The sequence below is a fragment of the Siphateles boraxobius genome, unplaced genomic scaffold (assembly GCF_051911475.1).
Source record: "Siphateles boraxobius isolate OS27281-9 unplaced genomic scaffold, OSU_SipBor_1 61, whole genome shotgun sequence".
In the NCBI taxonomy this organism is placed as follows: Eukaryota; Metazoa; Chordata; class Actinopteri; order Cypriniformes; family Leuciscidae; genus Siphateles; species Siphateles boraxobius.
In genome coordinates this window covers 2,749,699-2,773,691 of record NW_027509188.1, presented here as the reverse complement: position 1 = coordinate 2,773,691, position 23,993 = coordinate 2,749,699, and the positions used below count along the sequence as shown (strand labels likewise).

At 38.8% G+C, this 23,993-nt stretch overlaps 2 protein-coding genes across 2 annotated transcripts in view; one reads left to right on the top strand and one right to left on the bottom strand.

Annotated features, from left to right (window-relative positions):
* Positions 1 to 20,123, top strand: part of LOC143718617 (uncharacterized) — a 32,252-nt gene extending 12,129 nt beyond the window's left edge. Inside the window, exon 3 of the mRNA XM_077209639.1 lies at positions 17,329 to 20,123. Coding sequence (XP_077065754.1) covers positions 17,329 to 18,278 — 950 coding nt within the window. The 3' untranslated portion in view covers positions 18,279 to 20,123. The remainder of the gene's footprint in view (positions 1 to 17,328) is intronic.
* Positions 1 to 23,993, bottom strand: part of LOC143718612 (uncharacterized) — a 796,762-nt gene that overhangs the window by 623,739 nt on the left and 149,030 nt on the right. The gene's annotated exons all lie outside the window — the stretch shown is intronic.

The following is a 23,993-nucleotide window of genomic DNA, read 5'->3' as shown; positions in this document are numbered from 1 at the left end:
TCTTTAGTCACCTATTGTTTGTCATTGCATGCATAATGGACAAGAGTTATGAACTTATTTACTTCCATATATGTACTAGTTACCCATGGAACATTAGGCATTGACAATCTGCTTCCATATGGGAGGTAATCTAGAATTATATAGAAAAATACAATCATAGAAGAAAACATATCTTTATTAAAACAAATCATCTTTGGACATGAAAAATAACTGGCAATACAACTGCAAAATAATTAATCCACAGGACAAAACAAGGGTAAGTACTTTTAAGACCTAAGACCTATCAAAGTTGCCTTTTATTTCTAAACTTTTAGAAAGAGTCGTGCATTGCCAGTTATGCCACTTATCTCAGTACATCTAATATTTCTGATACTTTTTAGTCTGGTTTTAGATCTATGCACAGTACAGAAACTGCTTTGTTGAAGGACAAACAATGACCTTTTGCAAATCCTCGACAACGGATCGCACGCAGTGCTTGTCTTACTAGATTTAAGCGTATCTTTTGATGCGATCGACCATAGCATCTTGTTGCATCGTTTGGAAAAAGTGGTGGGCATTCAGGTTGTTGCATTACAGTGGTTGGCCTCGTATCTCAAATACAGAACCTTCTCAGTAAATATGGGGAAATTTACTTCTGCATCTGTTCCCCTACTTTGTGGTGTGCCCCAAGGGTCCATTTTAAGCCCGCTCCTCTTTTCACTCTATATGTTGCCATTGGGTGCCATATTTGAGAAAGCATATTTATCTACCTGCAAAAACTGATATGTCTTATCCCCTGGAAGCCCTGTGTGACTGTTTTGAGGAGATAAAATGCTGGATGGCAAATCATTTCTTACAATTAAATGAAAGTAAGAGCCAAATTTTGATTGTAGGCCCATCTAGCTCCTCACTTACCTCTAATTTCGGTTCCTTCCCTGTCAGTGTTCGACCTCATGTAAGGAATGTCGGATTTACATTTGATTCGGTACTTAATTTTGAAAAACAAGTCAGCTCAGTGGTAAAAGGCAGTTTCTTTCAAATGAGATCGATTGCAAAAGTAAAACAGTTCTTGTCCCCAAAAGATTTAGAGACTGTAATCCACACCTTCATTACATCACGTCTGGACTACTGTAACTCCCTGTACTGTGGTCTGCCTCAAACTACAATCTCTCGCCTGCAAGGTATTCAAAATGCTGCAGCGAGATTTCTGACTGGTACAAAAAAGAGAGATCACATTTCTCCTATCCTAGAAATTTTACATTGGCTTCCAGTTAAGTTCAGAATCGATTTTAAAATTGCAGTTTTTGTGTACAAGGCGCTATCCGGTGTTGCACCAAAATACATCTGTGACTTTCTGACTCTGTACTAGGGGTGGCACGATTCTCCTTTTTTGCCTCCGATACCGATTCCGATACCTGGGACCGATCCGATCCAATACTAAAATAATAATTAAAAAAACAGTGCCAAATTACCTAATAAACTGTATCTGTATGCATCACTGTGGGGAAGAGACTGTGATTATTCTTTTGTTAAAGGCATCAAAGCTTGACTTAAACATTATTTTCCTTACTTTGTAAAACAATACAGACAAAATATATACTATATAATTAAAAGACAATTATTTGTAAATTTTAAGCGCAACTTTTTAATGAAGCAGCAACATATGATAGATTGGAAAGAACAACTAAAGCTATCAATAAACTGCCATTGCGCAAAAGTATTGTAATATTAAAGGCTCCAATTCAGAGCGGCACGAAACGCTTATGCACTTCCCGTGCACAGAATGATGCGCTCGAAGCAACATGGAGTCACGGCGCGCAGCGCCTCGCATTGAAAAGTTCAAAGCACACAAGTAAGATATACATATATTTCTTTATTTATTCATTAGTATGAGCCTTTTAACAGTTTTAAATTTCAGTTAATGTGCGCGTGAAGAGCAGTTATATCGCTCTCTACTCCAGTGTTGTGGTCACTGAGGAGTTGTGTTGTGATCTAACAGACACCCGGTAGAAAGTAACATGTGAAACTCTAGCACGTTAAAGTGCTTTTATGCAAACCATAGACCTTTATCTACAGATCTACAATAATAGGAACATTGACTCATCTTGGAGAGTGTTTCATCATGTTGACTGTTTTACCCGAGTGCTGTTTGAGTACTACATGGAGAATGATTGACAGCCGCAGCTGAGGGAAGCACTAAGATTAATTTAACGAATTAAATCTGTACCTCACATTAAACTATATGTAATGGCTTCAGAAAACTTGGAATATAGTACACGGAAACATTATAGCGCTTTATAATGTTTTTTGCCTTTTGCGTTGTATAACAATAACATTCGTAGGCTACAATATCGGATCGGATTTGGATGGTCTCGTCTGGCGATACCCGATCCGGCAAATATTTGTAGTATCGGAGCAATACCGATACTGAGTATCGGATCGGCGCACCCCTACTCTGTACACTCACCAAAGAACTCTTAGGTCTTGCAATCAGCTTCTTTTAACTGTCCCACGCTTTCGCTGTAAAACCAAGGGTGGTCGGGCCTTCTCTGCCGCGTCACCTAAACTCTGGAACAGTCTGCCCTTCGCTGTGAGGTCTGCTCCGGCGTTATCTAGTTTTAAATCGGCTCTTAAAACGTATTTATTCTCTCTGGCTTTTAATTAAGTTGCTTTGATTGATTTTATATGAATCTATTAAATGGATTGTGTCAAGTGTAATATGTCTATAACTGTCTTCTGCCTTGTCTACTTCGATGCTTTTTAATTGCACATTGTAGTTCTGTACAGCACTTTGGCAGAACTCTATTGTTTTTAAATGTGCTATAGAAATAAAATTTGACTTGACTTTTAAAAACTTTGTTTCTGGTATGACATTTTTGTAGTAAATAAATTCTGAGAACAGCCATACAAATGTCACATTACATGTTAAAGTTAGAAATTTCAACAAAGGAAAGAAATTTCATCAAAGGAAATTAGATGTAAAAACTTCCAACCTTATCATGCACTTTGTAGTATTTAACAAGTAAAAACTCTTTGCTAAAAACAATTTTATGTATATTGTGTCAGTTAAAGAAACAGCTGCCATTCAAAAAAGCAAACAGTACCACAGAAAACCAATATGGAATAGAAAATGGAAGTAGTGACAGATCAAATTATTTACCTTCCACCAAAAGTTCTTACTTCTAAGGCAATTTCATTTAACAGAAAAACCTCTCTGATCTAAGATAATGACTGGGCTACTTTAAATTTTACTTTGTAAGCTCTAACCATACATCTCTCTGTATCTCCACACGGCGGGCAGTGACTGGCAAAGGAGCAGGGATGAGATGAAGTACATCATCTAATAGATACCAAAGTACATCATCTCTAATAGGCCAAGAGAATTTGTTCGGACCTCTGCTGTGCGTGCATTACGCCTAGACGTAAGAATCATTTGTTGCCATCACAGTCCCGGGGTAAAGGTCATTACCATATTTAACCACACACCACTTTCCAATGACCTCGGAATTGGTCCAGTCAACTGTGTTGTCTTGGAGTTTGGTTGTCACGCAGGATACTGAAGGCCTGAGATCCAGGGCACTGGCACTGAAGCCTCTTCATAGCTACGCATGTACAACTTACATCACGGCAGATAAGGCCACATCTTTCTAAGGTCACAACTTGATGAAGGTAGCCTAGAAATCTAGACGCACCCTAGCTGCTGCAAAAATTATTTTGCAGCCAGTGTAGTCTAGCAATTCTCCGTTGGCTTTCCAGCTGGAAAAACCAAACTCTAGTCAGGCCAATCACATCGTGTATAGAGTTGGTGGGCGGGCTTAACTTAATGACGGCAGAGTTGTGACGGTTCCGCGTGCTACTTGAAAACAACCGCTGCTGCTGGCGAACAGCGGACTTTCAAATCGGCTTTGGCCGCGACTCTGGAGGACTTGGAGTTAAGAGAACGTCACTTAAGTCATTCTTAAAAAAACGAAGATGTGTTCGGAGTTTTGACGACCGGATACACTGGTGGGAAAACGCATGGGACTCACTCATCCACAACCTTTCGTTGCTCTGGTTGGTTGTAGCGCTATCCTATTGCGTGCAAAGGGATTTTGAAACACAACCGTTCATCCCGCCCCTCGGATTGTGGTATGCCAATGATTAGTTGCCAGACCTAACATCTTGATGTAGGTCTGCCTTGCCAGGCTATGATGGTGCATAGTTGAGGGAACTGTTGGGATGTTCTGAGGCATAGCCTGCACTGCCTGTTCTATATCATCCTCATCTACATAGAACAGGTTGATGGTGGTGTGTGCTCTGATCAGCGCTGAGTACAGAGACCTTGCATCAGTGATGTCATGGCCTTTGCTGACAAGACCATCAGCTTGTCTCTTCAGTGCACCTCCTACTCCATCAGGAGCCCCCTTCCCATGACTGGCCTCGAAATAGTTCCATGTGCCATTTGTGTAATTCTGTACAGAGGAGGAAAAAGTTGCCGCGCTGCCGGTATTGTGAGAAGGGTCCATCACTCAGAAAATGTAGCACTTTCACAGTAGGATGCTGCTGATTGACATATGTCAGCACTGGCCTCATGAAGCGGATCCACTTGTCCGTGCGACACTTCTGTTCCGCCGCCCTCCACTTTATCCTATGGGTGATGTCACGCGACTTTAACACGCCCGCAAAGCATCCCGGGAAGGCAGCGCTTCATTTGGAAAAATGCTACACGTCAAAAAGCTGGCCGTTGCCCATCTTTATGCAAATGAATCCATCAAACGCGCCGCGTCTATCCAATAGAAGTAGTCTCTCGAGGGTCCTTTGTTTTAGGCTGGCCGCTGGCTCAAAACCACGCCCATAGTGGTAAACTTGAGGAACGCCCATCAACGTAGCAATGTGGGGAGGCGCCGCAACACCACGCTTCAGTCGTGTCGCAAAAGTGGATCCGTACCGTAAGATGCTCCCATATTGCAGCCGGGCCTTTTTGCCTTGAAGTCACCATACAGAAACAGGTGGGTGTGGCATTTGGGGCTGTGTATAGCACACCTGTATGCAAGATGGCCTGTTGGTGTCACCCCCCAAATTGCGCAGCGTGGATCTCGGAGGATACAGCTGTGTAACACATACAGCTGTGCATCACCACAGTGAATAGACCTCTCAAACAGTGTCGCGCCGCGTTCCCAACATTGTTAAAGCAGCATACACTGGTATTGCGGTATATTAAAAATTCATATCATAACAACATTAAACTCAGGTATTCGGTATGAACCGGTATAGTAAATACAGCACTATGCCATGTGCATTTACATAACTGGCATGCTGATTTGAAATGGACAGTTTTGTCAAAGAATTTTTATCTTAGCTATTATTTTACACAGATTTACGTGCACACGCGTATTTTCAAGCCGTAAACACGGTCAGTCATTGACGCTGGTACGTCAGCTGTGGTTGCTCCCGGTAATAGTGTTGTGTGTTGGAGAGCGTGGGCAACTGCTCTGTGTACAGGGTTTAATTCGTGACACGGTAGCACTTTTTTACCACTAGTTGCATACATTAGCTTTCTCAAGCACAACGTGCAGAAGCAAGTACCTGGTTCTCTTAATTTCTTACAACAGCTACCAAAATGCTTGCCGTCTCTGCCTATTTGTTCTATCCACGCTAGGAATGTGTCGGTGAGGATATTTTCCCAACGGTTAATCGACGTGTGACGACACCGGTAATATCGGTATCATCAGCGGGGTTTTTTAAATCGCTAATTTAAAGGCAAACGTAAAATGCACCCATCCCCACGGGCATTCATAATGGTCCGGAGGAGCACCGTTTTGTTGTTGTGTTTTTCATTGAGAAGAATAGGCTAATGAACTGACACTAATTTGAAAACTAAACTAAAATGCATTTCAAGCAAAAATAATATCCGAAGATCGCTGGTTATTATACGATTATTATTAGAAAATCGCACCCCTTCCCACATGCACGCACACATGCATGTATAGGCTTCACACCCAGAGCATGTAAGTGAAGCATAGCGGTGTGACGCTTTAATATAACTTAAAAAAAGGAAACATACCTTTCATATTTGTTTAAATAATGTTATTTTTTTATTTCATCTATGTTGATTATATGAAAAGGGAACTGCATGAGATGAGTACAGGGGCGGACTGGGACCAAAAAGTGGCCCTGGACTTTCTGGCCCACAGCAGCCCACCACATCCCAAATCATAACACATTGGCCTATTAATGTGCAGAATATTTTTAACACCACTTATATCATAAAAATATAACACAATACAAAAATAAATGCTATTTAAACATTTATTTTAAGTAACACAACATATATTAGGTCATATTTGCAAAACCAAAGGGAAACAAACAGAAGAACATTAAGACACACAACATTATTAATATAAAACTATCAAGACAGCATATCAGCTAGTCAGGGGGAGCTAGAGCCATCAGAGCTTGTTTAACTGCTACTCTTCGTGCCAAATGTATAATCTGTTAATTTGAAGCATTTCACAGCATTTACCTCTAATGCTAATGCTAACCGTCGGCTGAAATTGGTCCTCGTCAGCTTTTTTTTGGCCGATTCGACATGTCAGTGAAAGAGGGAACTCTGATTGGCTGTTCAGCATAGTGAACGAGTCACTGCACTGCACGAGAATAATAACAAAACAGCGAGCAAAGAATTGAAAACAGCACAGATAGAAGGCTGTTCTAATGTTACGTCATATTACATGAGTGTTCCTTGGCGAATATTTAAATATTAACATGAGAGGAGTGGAATAAAGAAAGTGTTTAGCAGGATTGATATTCAGAATGGTAAGCACGCACTGCTTTGTTTACGGTGTGTATCTGCAGCCGCCAGCCGGCGGCGTCGGTTTCTCTTTTTGAATGACGAATATAGACGAATTTATCTGCAGAAATAGACAGTTGTCTCATTTACACCCAGGCGCAGAACGCGCATTCTAGCTAACAGTAGGCTGTAGTTCTCTCGGTGTGTTCAAGTGCGGTTTTTTTCCCGCGACACAGGCGATGCGAGGCGACAACATCGGCTTTCATCTGCGGTAGTTCATCGGCGTTGGCTTGCTGTGATTCCAGGACGTGAAAGAGGGCGTGTTTCAAGATACGCAATGGAGTAGACCAAACTTAACAGGGAGGGAGGGCAATACACTCACATGCATGCACACGAAACACACTCCTTATCGGCCGCGCCCGCGCAATCGATTCCCTCATCCATTTGTTTAGAAAAGAAATGTAATATTATGATTTCCGTCATTTTTTATATATAGGTAGAATATATATTTTTTTATATGTGTAAAATGGATGAGTAAGATAGGATCATAAGATATACAACTTATATTTTGACCACTTAAGTTTTGTTTTGTAGAAAGCCTTTCTTTAAAGTGAATTTTGTTTTGTAAAAATTGTATCTTAATTTTAATCAATGTATCATCAACCATTTGCCTGGATTTAATAAATAAGAAGCAAATATAGCAGACAATATAATCAGATAACACAGTGTAATATGTGATGAGACTAATGACTTAAATGAACTACTAGTCGACTAGAAAAAACTTTAGTCGTGCCTGGGCAGCCCTACTTATTTCACGCATTTTCTAACCAGCATGTCACAGGGCATTCTGAGCCAGTGGCCCTGAGTCTTCATAAAGACGCTCTCTGCTCTGGAGGAAATATTACCATTCTGCTCACATGCTCTGGTGTGAGAAAATATGTTATTCTGTTGTCTGAGAGTTGATTAACAGCTTTTAGGTACGTTATTGGCATCTCGCCACCCTCTGGTTACATGAATGTGTCACCACCGAAACAGAACCGTAAACGTGTGGATTTTTGAAGATAATAATCGCACAACCTATTCGGATATTTCAAAAACGTGACTCTTCCCTAGGGTTGGGAACTGAAAATCAGTTCTTATCCAGAACCGTTAGTGTTTTTGAAAAATACCGGAACCGTGCGGAATTCCTAAGTTTCGGTTCAGAAAACAGTTCTGGTGCGATGTGTGGGCAAAAGTGCTGGTAGCTTATCCTTTAATAGCGACGTCTCACCTCATGAATATTAAAATGGCAATTAATGCACTGGCCTTACTCGTATACGTTTTGCATCAGATATCAACGCAGAGAGAGAGAGAGAGAGGGTATAAGACAGTAGAGCTACACGATTAATCTTTAATCGATCTCGATTCAAAAACCCATGCGATGTTATTGCTAAATGACAAAAACTTCACTCCGAAACATTTAAATCTGTTTGCGCTGGCTGTCGTTGACGAGAGCAGTCAATATGAAACAGCTTTACTTTCAGTCTTTTCAACCACACAGTATCAATATTTATATGTGATACAAATATTCAAATTATGACAGAAGTACTGAAATAAAAGTTTATAGTTCAAGTATAAACACTGATGTCTATGGTAGCAACCAAAATAGAGTAAATCACCTTTTGAAAATCACTGCCTTCAAATAACGAGTGTATCGATTACATCTGATGCTTCAAAACATCCATAAAGACGACTGTTAAAGCTGCAGTCTGTAACTCTTTAAAGGGGTGGTTGATTGCGATTTCACTTTTTTAATTTTAAATAGTGTGTAATGTTGCTGTTGGTGCATGAACAGTATCTGCAAAGTTGCTGCACTGAAAGTTCAACGTAAGCAGAGATATCGTCTTTTAAAAATCAGTAAGTTTAATGCCTACAAAAACCACTCGAATGGGACTACAATGAGATAATTCCCGGGTTTTATACGTAACTAACCCATAATCAACCCTCTCTCCGGAATATGCAAAAAAGGGGGCATGGCCATATTTCTGCTGCTTTGTCGAAGAGGAAGAGTTATAGTGGAGAGCAGTAGCCATGCCGTCCAAAGTGTGTTATTTTCACCTAGCTGTCAGGTCTTCTGTGTTCGGGCTTCCTACGGCCGCTGTAGTTCGTCAACAATGGCTACAATTTGTTTGATTATGTTCCTGAAAATTACAATCGTAATTTAGCTCTCTGTGCTGCGCATTTTACAGAAGACAGCTTCCAGAATCTCCACAAATTCAATGCCGGATTCAACAAGAAACTGTTATTAAAGCATGAAGCAGTTCCAACTTTAAAACCAGAGGCAACAGTTGTTGGGCCACAACCTATAAGTAAGACTTAATAATTTTAAATGTATTTGCATGTATAATTTCAGACGGTAATGTTTTAGTTTTATCAAGGACGTAAACAAATGCCAGCGCTGGCTTTAGCCACTTAGTTATGCTATTTTGTGTGTCTATGACAAACGCGTACAAACATTTTGGACCTGAATTTGTAATTATGAACTCATTTTGTAAAGGAATTTTTTATGACGTAATTTTTCGATTTGATCAAGAACATAAACCAATGCCAACGCTGTTTGTTTATAGTAGCCAGTTAGTTTAATGTTATTTTGTGTGTATAAGACAAACGTGTACACCTAAAGAAAACGATACACTGAGTAAACTAAGTTTTGTGAATAGATAAACGGTTGTTCATTATATTGATAAAACAATAACTTAATAAAAAAATGGTATTACTCTGTCATTTATTCAGTTATATTAAATGTTTAATCAGGAGAAAACCGTATCTCAAAAGCTAACAAGCAGCAGTAGCATTTTCAAGTAACAGCGTATCGAAATTCTTATATAATAATAGTAGAATAGAATAGAATAGAATAATAATAATAAAATTGTGCACCAGTCAGAAACGTTTTGTAAGAGCCGTGGGGAGGTTCTGCTTGACTCTCTTCATGGCCGCTTTCTGGGTCTGATTCTGTTGTGGTTTTCAATCTTTCTGAAAAATAACTTTGCAGAGATCTTTGATGCCAGAAATAATTAGTCTTTATTTTCGAACGCCGTCCCGTTCCATAGAACGGCGCTCTAACGCTCTGGCCCTCCGGCCCACTCTGCGCGCTCCCGAGTATATTTTGGTTCAGAGTTATATACTTACATCTTCTTCCAAAGAAGGTAACACACCCTATAGATAGTTTTGGGTAAAGGTCTTTTACCATGTGACTTCTCAGAATAGAATTTTCTGCAGCAAACAACATTCCATTCAAGGTCTTTCACATACACAGAGGAAATCCAAAGTCACAGACAGAAGAAATAATTGTGTCCAAATATATAAAAAAAATTACTTGTTTTCTAAATAATAAAATCTTCAACAATTCTGGCTCAAACTGATACGGCAGTATTGACACCATTATTTACATTTGACCAGAGCACATGCAGCTTTGGCCTGTAAAGGTAATGGGCGTGAAGTTTCCGGACAACGTGCACTACGCAGTTTAGCCAATCACAACACACCGGCCCAACTAACCAATCTGAGCCCATTGCCTGTTTCTGAGGGAGTGGTTTCATAGAATCAGGAAGTCAACCGGTCGTTCAAATGACAGAGGAGAAAGCGGCTTACGATAAAGGTGCCATTTATGAAAAATAAGGCTTTTAAAAAAAAACACATGAAGACATGTTATATTGCACCCCATAAACACAATCATGTAAAGAAAAAAAGCAGTAAACCACCCCTTTAATGTTCAGAATTTATAAAATGTATATGAGTGAGTACATCATGAATGCCTTTTTTCAAACCGTGTTTTTGTCTTATCCTTAATCACTACGGTAAGCCTTTAATAAGCGTTTAGACTGCACCGGTCGGGTCAGCTCCGGCTACAATGTTCTTACGCAAGACGCATGCAGTTCAGTTTATTACCCGCTAGAGCGCTGATCCATCCAGTAATGGTAATATTAAAAATATTATGTTTCACCTGTCTGGATCTTACATGTATGTTCAAGCATATTCTTACCCTTCTGAGAGGGTATTCTCCACTGCTGAAGATACAATAAGGCCAGGAGAGGTCCCAAATTATCCTAGAGAATACAGAAATGTTTATTTTCCATCCGGAAAATTCATTATTTTTGCAAAAATTGCTTAATATTTTGAATTTGTTGACATTACCAGTCTTTTAAACTCATTTGACAAGTCTAAGAAATAAGCACAAAAAGGATTGTGCATTTTCCTCTTACTTCAATTTTTTATTAGTTGTTTTAATAATTTTTATTGAATGGGAACTGGAATCGGAACCGGAAAATTTCTTACGATTCCCAACCCTACTCATCCCTAGAATAGAGCAAGCATTTTTCTATAGGAATGAACTGAAAATAGCTTCCCCTGTTCTGTTCACTCCGCACCATAGACTGTAAAAAAAAAATGGACAAAGCGTCTGTGATGTCACCCATAGACTTTCTGAATGACGGTTTTGAGTCTGTTAATGGGGGGTATGGGCGGCGCCATCTTTGAAAATCTTGGGAAATCCTAACCCCGCCCACCTTCTGGCCAATCCATATATGGGTAAAAGGGCGGGCTTTGTGTGAGACTGAGCCGGACGGTGGACGCGCCTCTTCAGCCAAGCAGAATTGTAGTTAGGAGTCCAGTTCCCTCTCCTCATGTTCAGCACCCATTGGTTCACCCTGTCTGTATCACCTACAGGGAAACTTGACACAGGCAAGAAAAGTGTTAATGCTCAAAATGGTATATTAAAAATGCTCAAAATATATTAACACTCCAATGTGGGACATATCAGTCTATTCTTATGTTACATTTATTAATTTGGCAGATGCATTTACCGTGTTTCAAACGTCAGTTATAACCATAGGTAAAATACCTCGGACGCTAACTTATCTGAGGCGATTTAATGCCAACTGTTGCAGTGCCACTGCCCACAAACATTGATGCTAAATAGTGCTAACTACGTGAAATAGTAGTGGAATGTCACTTACCGGAAAAAATTTAGCGAAGTACTCCTACAGTGTCAAATTTCAGGAATTCCACTCGGTTCAGCCCGTTATCAGCTGTCAATCAAAGTTAACCACGCCCTTATTTGTCATACATTTTATATCTAAATACGATCTAAACTAACGAGTTAGAAAAAATTCACCCCCCCCCCCCCTTACAGTTGTCAGGCACTCGGAACCTATCGAAAAATACAATAAAAGTCCATGGGACCAACCTGTAAAAACATGAATTTATGCTGTGAAAACGGACATTTTAACATGGGGTCTATGGACATTTGCTCCCTTTTGGGACCTGCCCCTAGCGGATTTTAGATGTATTGCAGTTTTTCGCACTTCCGGCTTAATTTTTCAGATTAGAATGTTGCCGCATGCTCCGCACCCGTGGACACGTGCGGCCGTGCGCTTTAGTTTCGTTTTTAAATTAGCACCAATTCAGGGCGTATTGCTTGAATGTTTAGTTCATTAGCCTATTATTCATAATGAAAAACACATCAAAACAGTGCAATGACAAATTCGCTTAAACAGGCGTTTTTACATTTCGCTTTGACACCAAATATTTCGCAGTCACCTTGTTAAGCTCTGCTGTGTCATATCTGATTCTACTTGTGGTGTATATATCAAGGAACCACTGGGAGAATCACTACTGGGGGAAAAGTGTAAAGGGGGAGGCTGGGCCAATGCATTGTGCCCATAAGAGGAGACGTCAGTCTAACACAGGGGTCTCCAACCCTGCACCTGGAGAACTACTGTCCTGCAGATTTAACCCTCTGGGGTCTAAGGTGTTTTTGGGGTCCTTGAGATGTTTTGACATGCCCTGACATTTGTGCTTTTTTCAGTTGCTTTTAAACATATTAATGGCACAGGTGTAATTACACTCTATTTAGCACAAACAGGGCTACCATAATGTGAGCAACATGTATGTACATGTTTGTATTTTGGAGAGAATAATATTTATGCATGGTTATTGAAACTAAAACTTAAAGTTTCTGAAATAAGGCCACAAAACACATACTAAATATGTGTCCTCAAGACTTTTGACTAATGGATGTTGTCGCCTAGAGTTTTTGCTTCAAAATGATCTGAAAATCATCCTGCCTAATCATTCATATAAAAAAATAGATTGATTAAAAATTGTGTAAAATGTTTTTTTGTTTGGAAAGGCAATATGCGGAAGGGGCGTGAATGGTCCAAACCGATCATGAATGATGCTCTGATTCACACCTGAGAAGACAATGGCCCGCATAATGAGCCTTTCATTCAGGTGTGTCACACAAGAAAGAATGTAAATAAAAAAATAAAAATAATAAATAACTAATATATATATATTAGTGCTGTCAAACGATTAAAATATTTAATCGCGATTAATCGCATTAATGTCATAGTTAACTCGCGATTAATCGCATTTAATCGCACATTTTTATCTATTCTAAATGTCTCTTGATTTCTTTTTGTCCCATTATTTTTTCTCATTTTAATGCTCTTATCAACATGGAAAAGTGGATCGGCTTGCTTTGTGCAAATGTTTTTTATTGAAAACAACATTGGCATATATTGTGTTCAATTTCACACTAAAACATTCTTACTTGGAGCAAATAATCTCTCACACAATGTAACACTGTCCATCAATGAAAGGGTGAAAGAAATACTGACGAGGTCCTGATATTGACGAGGGGGCGGAGAATTCGCATCAGCTGTGTGTGTGTGTGTGTGTGTGTGTGTGTGTTTGGCCATCATCAAGTGGTATTTCAGACTGGACCTGCTGCGATGATGATAGCTCAGTTCACAACGACAAAACACACAGATCACTTTGGTCTCGTCAATGGAACCATTTGGCAACTTTTTAAAAGTAAACGTTCCATTCAGAATCTTATTGGCATCCATTTCGGTGTCTCGCGCTCGTCATCCACTCAAAACTGGACGTTTTGAACGTTCCTATAACATTCAGAAATAATGTTTTTATAACTTAATGGGAACGTTATGAAAACGTTCTTATAACCTAAAATTGTTAGCTGGGGAAGAGGAGAGATTCGCGATTGCACTGAACACGTTTTAAGTGCAGGCACATATTGTCTGAGCGAGCCCAGAGAAAATTCTAACAAGAGCAGCGTGTATCTGAGAGCGCGCGACTCGAGCAGAGAGATTCGTGCTCGGCACATTATATTCCACGCGCGAGCAGAGAGATTCGCGCTCGCGCATCCGGCTCGCAAGCCCAAACAAGTGTGTGCGGCGTGCCTGTTGTTTTGTTTCCGGTCTAGCTAGATCCGCTTGCGCTTTCAAAACGTCCATGCCGCGTCCTATTGCAAAAGCATGTGAAAAAAAAACTACAAAGTTTGCTAGGCCACAAAGACCGTTAATCGCGCGATAAAAAAATTAACGCCGTTAAAATGGGTTTGCGTTAACGCCGTTAATAACGCGTTTAACTGACAGCCCTAATATATATATATATATATATATCAAAATATAAATGAAAGACAAAAGCACATTTTTGGTCATACCTGTGTAAGGAACCTAGCTATATGAAATATTAATAATAAATAATAACTTGTTATGATTAATTATGAATATTTGGGTCAGTTAATTGGATTAACTTGACATGGCTAAATTAATATTACAATCAATTAATCAGTTCGTCCAACCAACTCTTTTGATTATTAATTTATTCTAAGAAAAGGGTATCTTCCCTGGCCACAGAAGAATAATAATTTCTTAGCATGTACAGCGTTTTGAGAATGTAGCAAGAACAAAAACCGTAAAGGGACTTCGTATTGCAAGCAAATCAGAACCAAATACATAAAGTACAGAAGTTTTATTAACTAAATCATAAACATATATAAACTAAACACACATATATACAGAAATACAGATATAGGTTAGTGATAGGATTAAATTGGAAACCGGAAAAAGGGACTATGAGAAGAACCATCAGAATTTAATTTTCACATTTCATTGAATTGAATACTTGCATTTGTAATGGGAACAATTCTTGAAGTTGTTGAAAATTGAAGTCGTTGATGGTTCCGGCAGCGTCAAGTGGAAGTTGGTTGAGCGTTCTCTTTCTCCAGGAACACATCGCTGGTTTGGTCAAGGCCTGGGGCTCTGTTGAGGCCACGCCGAGCACCCAGGAGAAGTGAGGAAGTCGGAAGAGTGGGTGATTGGAGTCGTTGTTGGTTTGAGTCTTTGTTCCTAAACTCTTGAGATTGTCCTTGGTTCTTTGTGAGAGAGCCATCTCTCTCCTGCCTGAGCCCATATCTGGTTGGATCGAGGCCTTCTGGGCCCTGGGGCCCCTGTGGAGGGGGAGGGGGCTCCCCAGTAACACCAGAACAGTGTTGCGGCTGGATGAAGTAACTAAGAGAGGGAGGTCACATGTGGACTGTCTCTAATAAGGCCTGGAAAAGATCCTCCCCTAAGGGTTGAACTCGACCAATCAGAAAGGTGCCATGTCTGAGAGGGAAAGTGGCTCTTAGTTGATTTACGAGTCTTGACCCACGCGTGGTTATACCTTCATGAATGCTCAGATAGCTATAACACATCCACACTGCATTCTAGAAGAAGGTGATGTACATCAAAGTGTGACTCATTAAATGAGGATTAATTAGGTAGGAGGCATGATACAGGTGAGGTTACATTGATTGTTAGTTGGTTGTATACTAGGGTACATACAATAATATATACCTAATAGTACACGAGACAGTAAACCGTTTACAATGTTTCTTTTACAGTTTTATGCATGTTCATTTATAGATCAGTTAGTCTATGATTAATGCAGCAAAGTCTGTTTTAAAGAGGGTTTCTGTTTTCCATTGTCTCTCTCTTGTGCATGTGGCCACATTCCTCGGAGGTCGTAAAATCTCCTTATCAGCCCTTGTAACATGACACTGTTTCTGCCCTTTTGTTCGTTCATTTGGGCTGTTAGTTATGGAGTTTCATAAACCTTTGTATATAATGAATAATTAGTGTGTGCCTGATTGGTCCATACCCTACACCTGAAAACAAATCATGTTGGAAACATCTTGAAAAGAAAATTGTCTTTTTCCATAAAAATGTCTTATAAAGTATTCTTTTTTAAAATGGGCCAATACATTTTATCATACATATTTCAAAGTTAAGGATTCATTAGTTTGATATAGCTTACATTGGAACAAACACTATAACATCTTAGTTGATTATTTTATTGACAAAACATACTATATATTTAACATATGAGCAGAAACTGCTACCAAAAGCTTATTTGATGTCTATTTTAGATTAAAAACTTTATAATCTATCCAAAACTAGTCAACGAAATGTTCTTTTATTTCGTCTGTAACAGTGCGCATCTGTGCGTTCGTTCGTTCATTCATTCACACACAGAAACATGATTCAAATTTAAACAGTACAGACTCATATTTAAATGTTCTTTTTGCGTTTACAGACACTATTCTATATCGCGATTAGAACAAAGCACAAGAATAAAAAACTTACACAATTCTCAGCTGGATCCTTTGGATAAACCAGCACTTGTTCTAAGATAAATGTCCCAGGATTATTCCTCACAGCCTCGCAAGACGACATAGTACATTAATCTGACTAAATGTAGTGTGTTTTACCGAGTTTATGTGGGCATTTTCACGTCTGAATGTGTTGCGTCAGATTAGCAGAATAATGAGCTGCGAGAACGATAATTAGAACGGCTGACATTTCTCTCTTTTCATATAGATTACATAAACAGAATATTTATTTTAGTTTTGAATTAGATAATTTAAAAGTACACACTTAAATGATTATAAAGATATATAGCTCATGCCTGGGTGAATAGTTTAGAGACATGCTCCCGAAAAAAAGTTCACAGAGACGGAGAGGCAGAAGCACACCCTGTGTATTTTCTTTATTTTACAAAAGCACAATATTTTATTTCGATTGTATGTGGGCACATAAAAAAGTAGACATTTAACAGTTTACTTTTTCATATTTCTTAAGTTTGTATGACCAGAAATGGAGTTTTTTAAGTCTGTATGACGTAGTGATCCTTTGTCTACTAGTGGGTGTTTTGCATAAATTAGATTAGTTGAGGGAAGAACTTTCAAGATTCTTATAATAGTAATAAATAACAGAGTTATAAAAATACAATGTAATGCACAAATTAAAATCGCAGGTCATAAATGCTAAACATACTTTACATCTGATATTTGAACTATGTTAAGCAAATCTAAAACATTTCAAAAGAGTGTGAATCAATCCATAGGCAAAAACAATACAAAAGGAAAATCTAGAGATGGGGAACTTGGATACGTTTATCCATTTCTCAAGTGTAGAAATTGTGTTTTTGCTGCTATAGTAACCAGTACCCGGTTTGTGGTTTACGGAGTTGAAGTCTATCTCGTAGTTTGCTTGTCGGGTGAGGGGTATTGTGGATTATTTATCAAATATAGTAAATAATTGTTTGTCTAATCTGTCTCAGTCACTACACATTTAACACCTTTTCCAAGTGGGTATAGAATCTAGTATGTTGGTTTTAATGCTTTACATGTTTTAATGTCTGTTGTTTTGTGCCATTAAACTATGGTTAACTTTTATTTGTCTTGTTTGCCTTAGACCTGATGGCGCTGAAAGAGGAGAATCAAGTGCTGAATGAAATGGAAGAGAAATATCAATATGAGAATCTTCATGATTTCACAACTGAAATAAAATCTTTGAGTTGCTCACAGACTGAAAAGACTTCATCACAAGAAAAAGCTCAAAAGACAGAAATTAAAAGTAATTTCATCTGCCAACACTGTGGAGACAGATTCACTCGAATAGGAAACCTTAACACTCACATGAGCATTCACAATAAAGAGAAGGGTTACACCTGCTATCATTGTGAAAAGAGTTTTGATCAACTTCATGACCTTAAAGTCCACATGGAACTTCACAAGGGAAATAAACCATGTATCTGCCCACTCTGTGGAAAGAGATTCACACAAAAAAGACACCTTAATAACCACATGAGGATTCACAATAAAGGGATGCACCCCTGCCAACTGTGTGAAAAGAGTTTCAGTCAGCATAAAAACCTTGAAGTTCACATGGAAGTTCACATGGGAAAGAAGCCGTACGACTGCAAACAGTGTGGAATGCGATTCAACCGAAAAGGAAACCTTAAAAACCACGTGAGAATTCACACTGCAGAGAGCCCTTACACCTGCGAACAATGTGGAAAGAGTTTTGATCAAAATGGAAACCTTGAAGTCCACATGAGATCTCACTCTGGAGAGAAACCCTACATATGCTCTCAGTGTGGAAAGAGTTTCAGTCAACATGGAAACCTTAAAGTCCACATGAGATCTCACTCTGGAGAGAAACCCTACAAATGCCGTCAGTGTGGAAAGTGTTTCAGTCAACATGGAAACCTTAAAGTCCACATGAGATCTCACTCTGGAGAGAAACCCTACACATGCCCTCAGTGTAGAAAGAGTTTCAGTCAACATGGAAACCTCGAAGTCCACATGAAAGTTCACACTGCAGAGATCCCTTATGTAACCCAGGTTACTAGTGGGTACTGACAGAATGAACTTCAAATTAAATAACTGATTAAAAGTATGAAAGATGCTGACAGAGCAAATTTAAGACTGTAAACGAATTAATGATGTAAAAATAGAGAAATATATAATATTGCAATAGCATTATCTTCCTTTGCAAAGCCTCCAATGAGGTCGCACTTTGAGTGACGTCATTTAAACGTCCGCTATCGCGGCACTTTTAGTGAAGCAGTGCATTCTAGATCTTTCTTTTCTCCGTGAACCTCTGACGCGAACGGATGCTTGTTGCTGCGCCGGGAGATTTAAAGCTCCAAATTGAGCGAGAACTGATGGTTCAGAGAGAAGCAGTGTATGTTGAGAGTGACATTTTGGAACGTGTGTCACCTGGAACTTCCCTGGTTCTTCCGATGTAAATGTAAACGCGTTCCTTGGCCAGGTTTTTCTCCTTCTGTTTTTGTTTTCATGTGAGTTCTGTGATGCTCAGCTGATGAATGTGATCCACTGTGAATGTGAATCGAACGAAGTGTGAATCATTCCTGGATTGTGGATTGTCTCAGCTCTTCCTGTATGCTTAACGATGGGGTTGGACTGGCGAGCCGCCTGTTTAACGAATCCTTCGATTCCCTGTTGGAAGAAACAGAAACTGAACTTGCTTATCTTTGAACGGTAGGATAGAATCGCACATCAATTCATTGCGTCTCATCCGGGATAGAATTGGACAACTGAATTAAGCACCTCATGGACTTTTGGGACTGAGTTTATGAACTGATCTGTTCATTGAGAAAACATTTGACATGGACAATTTGGGGTATTTTATGTTCAGAGTGAACAATTTTGTTTTTGTTTAACTTTTTTTATTTTATTAAATCTGTGTTGAGGTTATATGGGTCAATGTTCTTTTAGTTCGTCAACTAAATGAACAATCTAATAACAAGGTATTAAAAGAAAAAAAAGAAGTCAATTAGATGGATCAATATTGAAACAGCCTTCACTATTATCCTTATTAGTATTATTCAACTTAAAACGAAATATCAACTTACCTTAACAAGGAGAAACAGCGATAAAACCTTGAAAGGAAGAAAGAGGGAAAATCAAGAACATTTGAATATAAAACTTTTCTGTATTAATTTATTTTCGTTTTATTGGTTCAATATAAATTTAAACTTGTTCTCAACTCATCTTGTCTTGTCTGAGTGTTCACTGCTGCTGCACCATCTCTCTCCCCGGACCTAAATCGTTTGAGCCCACTGGTCCATTAGTATAGTTGACGCAAAGTCGTTATCACGTGTCACGGGTTACACTGAAACTCTTTCCACATTGTTGGCAGGTGTAAGTCAACGTGGAAGCCTAGAAGTCCACAGGAGAGTTCACACTGGAGAGAAGCCTTTTACCTGCCAAGAGTGTGGACAAAGTTTCAACCAAAAAGGAAACTTTAACATGCACATGAAAACTCACACAGGAGAAAGACGTTCATATAGGATCTCTGTGGAAAGAGTTTCAAATATAAAGTAACCTTGAAATATGAGCAAACACTCATGAGAGAACGTTTTTGTATGTAATCAGTGTGGAATGAGTTTCAGACAGAAAAACATCAGGGTTCATGTTGTGGATGAGACGGTGAGGATATTTCCAACCGGTTAATCGGCCGGTATCACTGTTTGGGGTTCTTAAGCGCTAATTTCAAAATTAACGTAAAATGCTCACATCTGCACTGGCATTCATAACGGTGATATAATCATGACAAAGTTATTTTCTGGTCTTTGCTTAGTGGCAGCAGACTTGGTGAACATCCCAAATGGCATTTAAATGAATATGTACATTTGTGGAGTGTATTTTCCTTTCAGTAACAAAATAAATGCGGTGAGAAAACTGTGCTGTTGTGTGGGATTCTATTCAGGAAGTTTAATAAATTTGAGACTGCAGAAGTCAATATAAGTTGCATTTTCTGTTGAATGTGGAGAAACCACTTGAAACATTACTTAATTGTGTTCAGATATTTTAATTACTTTTATTTGATATGTTCATTGCAAACCGCTGAAAGTACCAATAAACCTGATTTGCAATAGGGGTTGAATAATTTTGATTAACTTTAGTAAAATGAATTTTTCAGTACCATTTTGTCAAGCTGAAAAATATAGCAGATGGGAGTTTTACTTAAATTTGTTCTAAGGGCAGAAAAAAAATGATTGATTCACAGATTCAACCAATGAAATTTAAGTAGAGGCGGGATCAAGCCATCTGGAAATTTGGAGGGAAGGGAAGGAATTTACAAACGGAGTACGTTGACTGTTCATGGGAGAAAGATCGCATTTAAGCCAAGGTAAGTGAATTATTTATGTTGAAATTATTTTTGAAATTCACAGATAAACAGCCTTTAAAGTTTACTAAGATAATTGGGGAACATTACAAATGCACACAACTAATAATTATCGTCTAAATGTAGAATCGGATGCATTTTGATGCCTGCTTCAGTCGACCACACCAAGGCAGCTAATGCATTAGCATTAACGTTAGCATTAACAGCTATCACGCGCTGTCTCCCGCCCTAGCGTTGCGAGCAGAAATACTCAGTAGTTTCATAATGTGTTATTTTTAGTGTATAATGCACTGCTCTCAGGGCAGGAGTCCTCAATAGGTTCATATCGCTGTATTATTTTTAGTGTATAATGCACTGCTCTCAGGGCAGTAGTCCTCAATAGGTTCATATCGCTGTATTATTTTTAGTGTATAATGCACTGCTCTCAGGGCAGGAATACTCAATAGGTTCATATCACTGTGTTATTTTTAGTGTATAATGGGTAATGCTGCTGCTCTTGAGGCCAATAAAAAGGCACTATATTCTACTTCTATAGGGATAAACTTATTTTTTCATTAGTAGAATCTGTAGATGGTTATGTTTATTTTCTGAATATGGCTTTGAATACTCTCTTAATCCCCCCCTTTTAGAAAAAATGGAGAGCGTTTGGATTAAAGGTGTTAAACGAAAGCTGAGGAAGGTTTCAGATCCTGAGGTCATCCAAGAAGTTGTTGTTTTTGAAGAGGAGGACTCCATGCAATCTTATATCAAGAAATTAGAAGAGGAAACTCGCAGCTATTTTAAATCTCCTGTATGCACTCACATGGACTAATACTAATATGCATGTGAGAGATCAAACCAAAGCAACTGGAAGTAGCAAAGGACAACCAACTCGAACCAGGGCTAACTCTTGCCAGGCGTATGTGTCTTTCAAGTTAATCAAAGATGCTGGAGTTACAGGTGCTGTCGTTCACAAAATGCTGAAACACAGCGGACATGACGTCAACATGCAGGAAGAGTGTATAAAAAAATCGTGTTGACCCAGAACTACTGGCTTTTATTGACATGTGGCTTGAGCAAGGACTATCTGTCTCAGAAACACTTCTGAAGAGTGTTGATTGGGCAGAAAGGCATGGATATCTCGACAAACACAATCGTCGATACTATGTTACACCAGAGGATATAAGAATAATCAAAAAGAGCATCAGTTTTCCCGATGTAAAAGATTGTGTCAGTGTGGATATACTCGCCACATCAGAGCTAAAGTAGAACATCTGTTTTTATCAGCCATTATCTGATGAACAAAAGTGTACTTGAGGTTTTTCGGATAGAGAAGGCCAAACAGGTATGCCAGAGCAGTAGAGGGATCCGGGACATCTTCCAGAACAACAACCTCCTCCAGTACAACAGCAATGTTCTGGATCATAAGTGATGTTGTTTGGATGTTGTCTTCCATCACATAGAGAATGCCAACAGAGACCCCCTTTGTCCCATCTTCAGTTTCATTTTCATCATCTTCAGATGATGCCGTTCATTCATTTACAGTGGCCCCACAAATTATTTGTACAGTTACAAAATTAGCAAACTTTCATGAGGTTCATACGGTTTTTCATGAAATGGTAGATAAACTGGTATTTGCTCTGTAGAAAAACACATTTAACACAACTCTAAACAAATATTTTGTACTAAAATAAATAAATCAGGTTGTCACTTTATAAAAAATGAACATACCCCTCTAAATGGAGCACCTGTGTGAACACAATGGTGGTGATAGAGGTATTTTGAGTGTGGGCTAGTAGGGACATTCCAGAATTGGAGGACATTTTCTGTCACACACATACAATTTCAAATAATCCATACGGAAAATACTAAAACATGCACTTGTTGTGTAAACTACACTGGTTACAAATATAATAGTTTAAATACATTTAAATCTATTTTTCTGGTTTAAAATTGTAGATATATGGTTCATGTCCTTGTCTAAATAGTTTGTTTGTTTGAACATCCACATTTTTAAAATGAACTAATTATGCACTGAAGTTGTGTCCCACAACATGCATGCAACCCTGTTACCGAAATCTATGTAGTCTGGCAGAGGTAGAGAAAAAAACAGTGAGTCACATGAGGAAATTACGTCATTAAGCCATTTGCTAACACCATGGGTAGAGCAAAGGTAAGTCCTTTCTTGTATTTTTCATATTTTTCCATTCTTTCCAGCTTTGATTGAGTGTGCAACTCTAACCACTGCAACCCTGTTAATTATGAGCTTGGTTTCAGGCACATTCAGGAGGAGCGGATTGGTCGATCTCAGCACTCAGCTGGAGTGTGAATGTGAAGAAGCTCAGCCGGGTAAGGCGGCACCAATCCATGAAGAGATTTAAAAGTTAACAGGGAGGGTTAGGGTTAACCCAACCCTAACCCTAACCCTCATTAAAAACTCTTAAAAGTACAGTATCAGTCCTGGGTTAGGGTTAGGTTCGTAAGTTTGTAACCAGACTGGAACTTTTCATGAGCTACTTTACTTTGAAAACCACTTTATCTAAGACTTTAGATAGGAAAGGCAATTTAGAGATAGGCCTGAAGTAAAGATTTAGCATTTTTTTAAACAAGGGTTGCGCAAAAGCATTTTAAAAGGCAGCTATAACATAACCAGAGACCAGAGACAAAATATATGGACTTCCTTAAGCAAATGCGAGGGAATGCTGGACCACCTCGGCTAGGAAGGAGATTGATATGGACTCAAACTGATCCAGGAACGCGAGGCACAGGAGAAACAAAGATGTCAGATGTAGGCGTGATAGGAAAAGATTTAAAGGGGTTTTTAAGGGTGTTATAAATTATAAAAAGAACCTAAGGCCTGTGACAGTTATTAGAAACCAGGTTAAAAGTAAACTCAGTTTTTACGCATTTTACAGTTCTGTAAATTTCAGATATGCACACCATATGTGAATCAAATACTGTCCGAATAAGGCTTAAGGTGCCAAGTGATCCAAAAATAACTTTGATTGAAGTATGCATTACAGATACATTGAACTCAATATTTACTTTCGTGTGAACACCAATTAAGATAGATGTTAGATCTATTTGTTGCACCACATTTATTATAGCCTACTCATCTCTTATCTACAAGGTATGCATTTTTGCCAATGAAACAGTATTGTAGCTATCAGTATGATGTTTGCTATGACTATAAGAGTAGGTTTCGGTATTTGGTATTCGAATTCGGGAGAATCTTAACCAGTGGATTCGGTATTTGGCCGAACCCCTCAAATCTGGATTCGGTGCATCCCTAGTATTGAGTGCTGTACATGCTCATACTTTTCATGTTCATACTTTTCAGTTGGCCAAAATTTCAAAAAATATTTTTTGTGTATTGGTCTTAAGTAATATTCTAATTTTCGGAGATACTGAATTTGGGTTTTTCCATTAATTGTCAGTTTTAA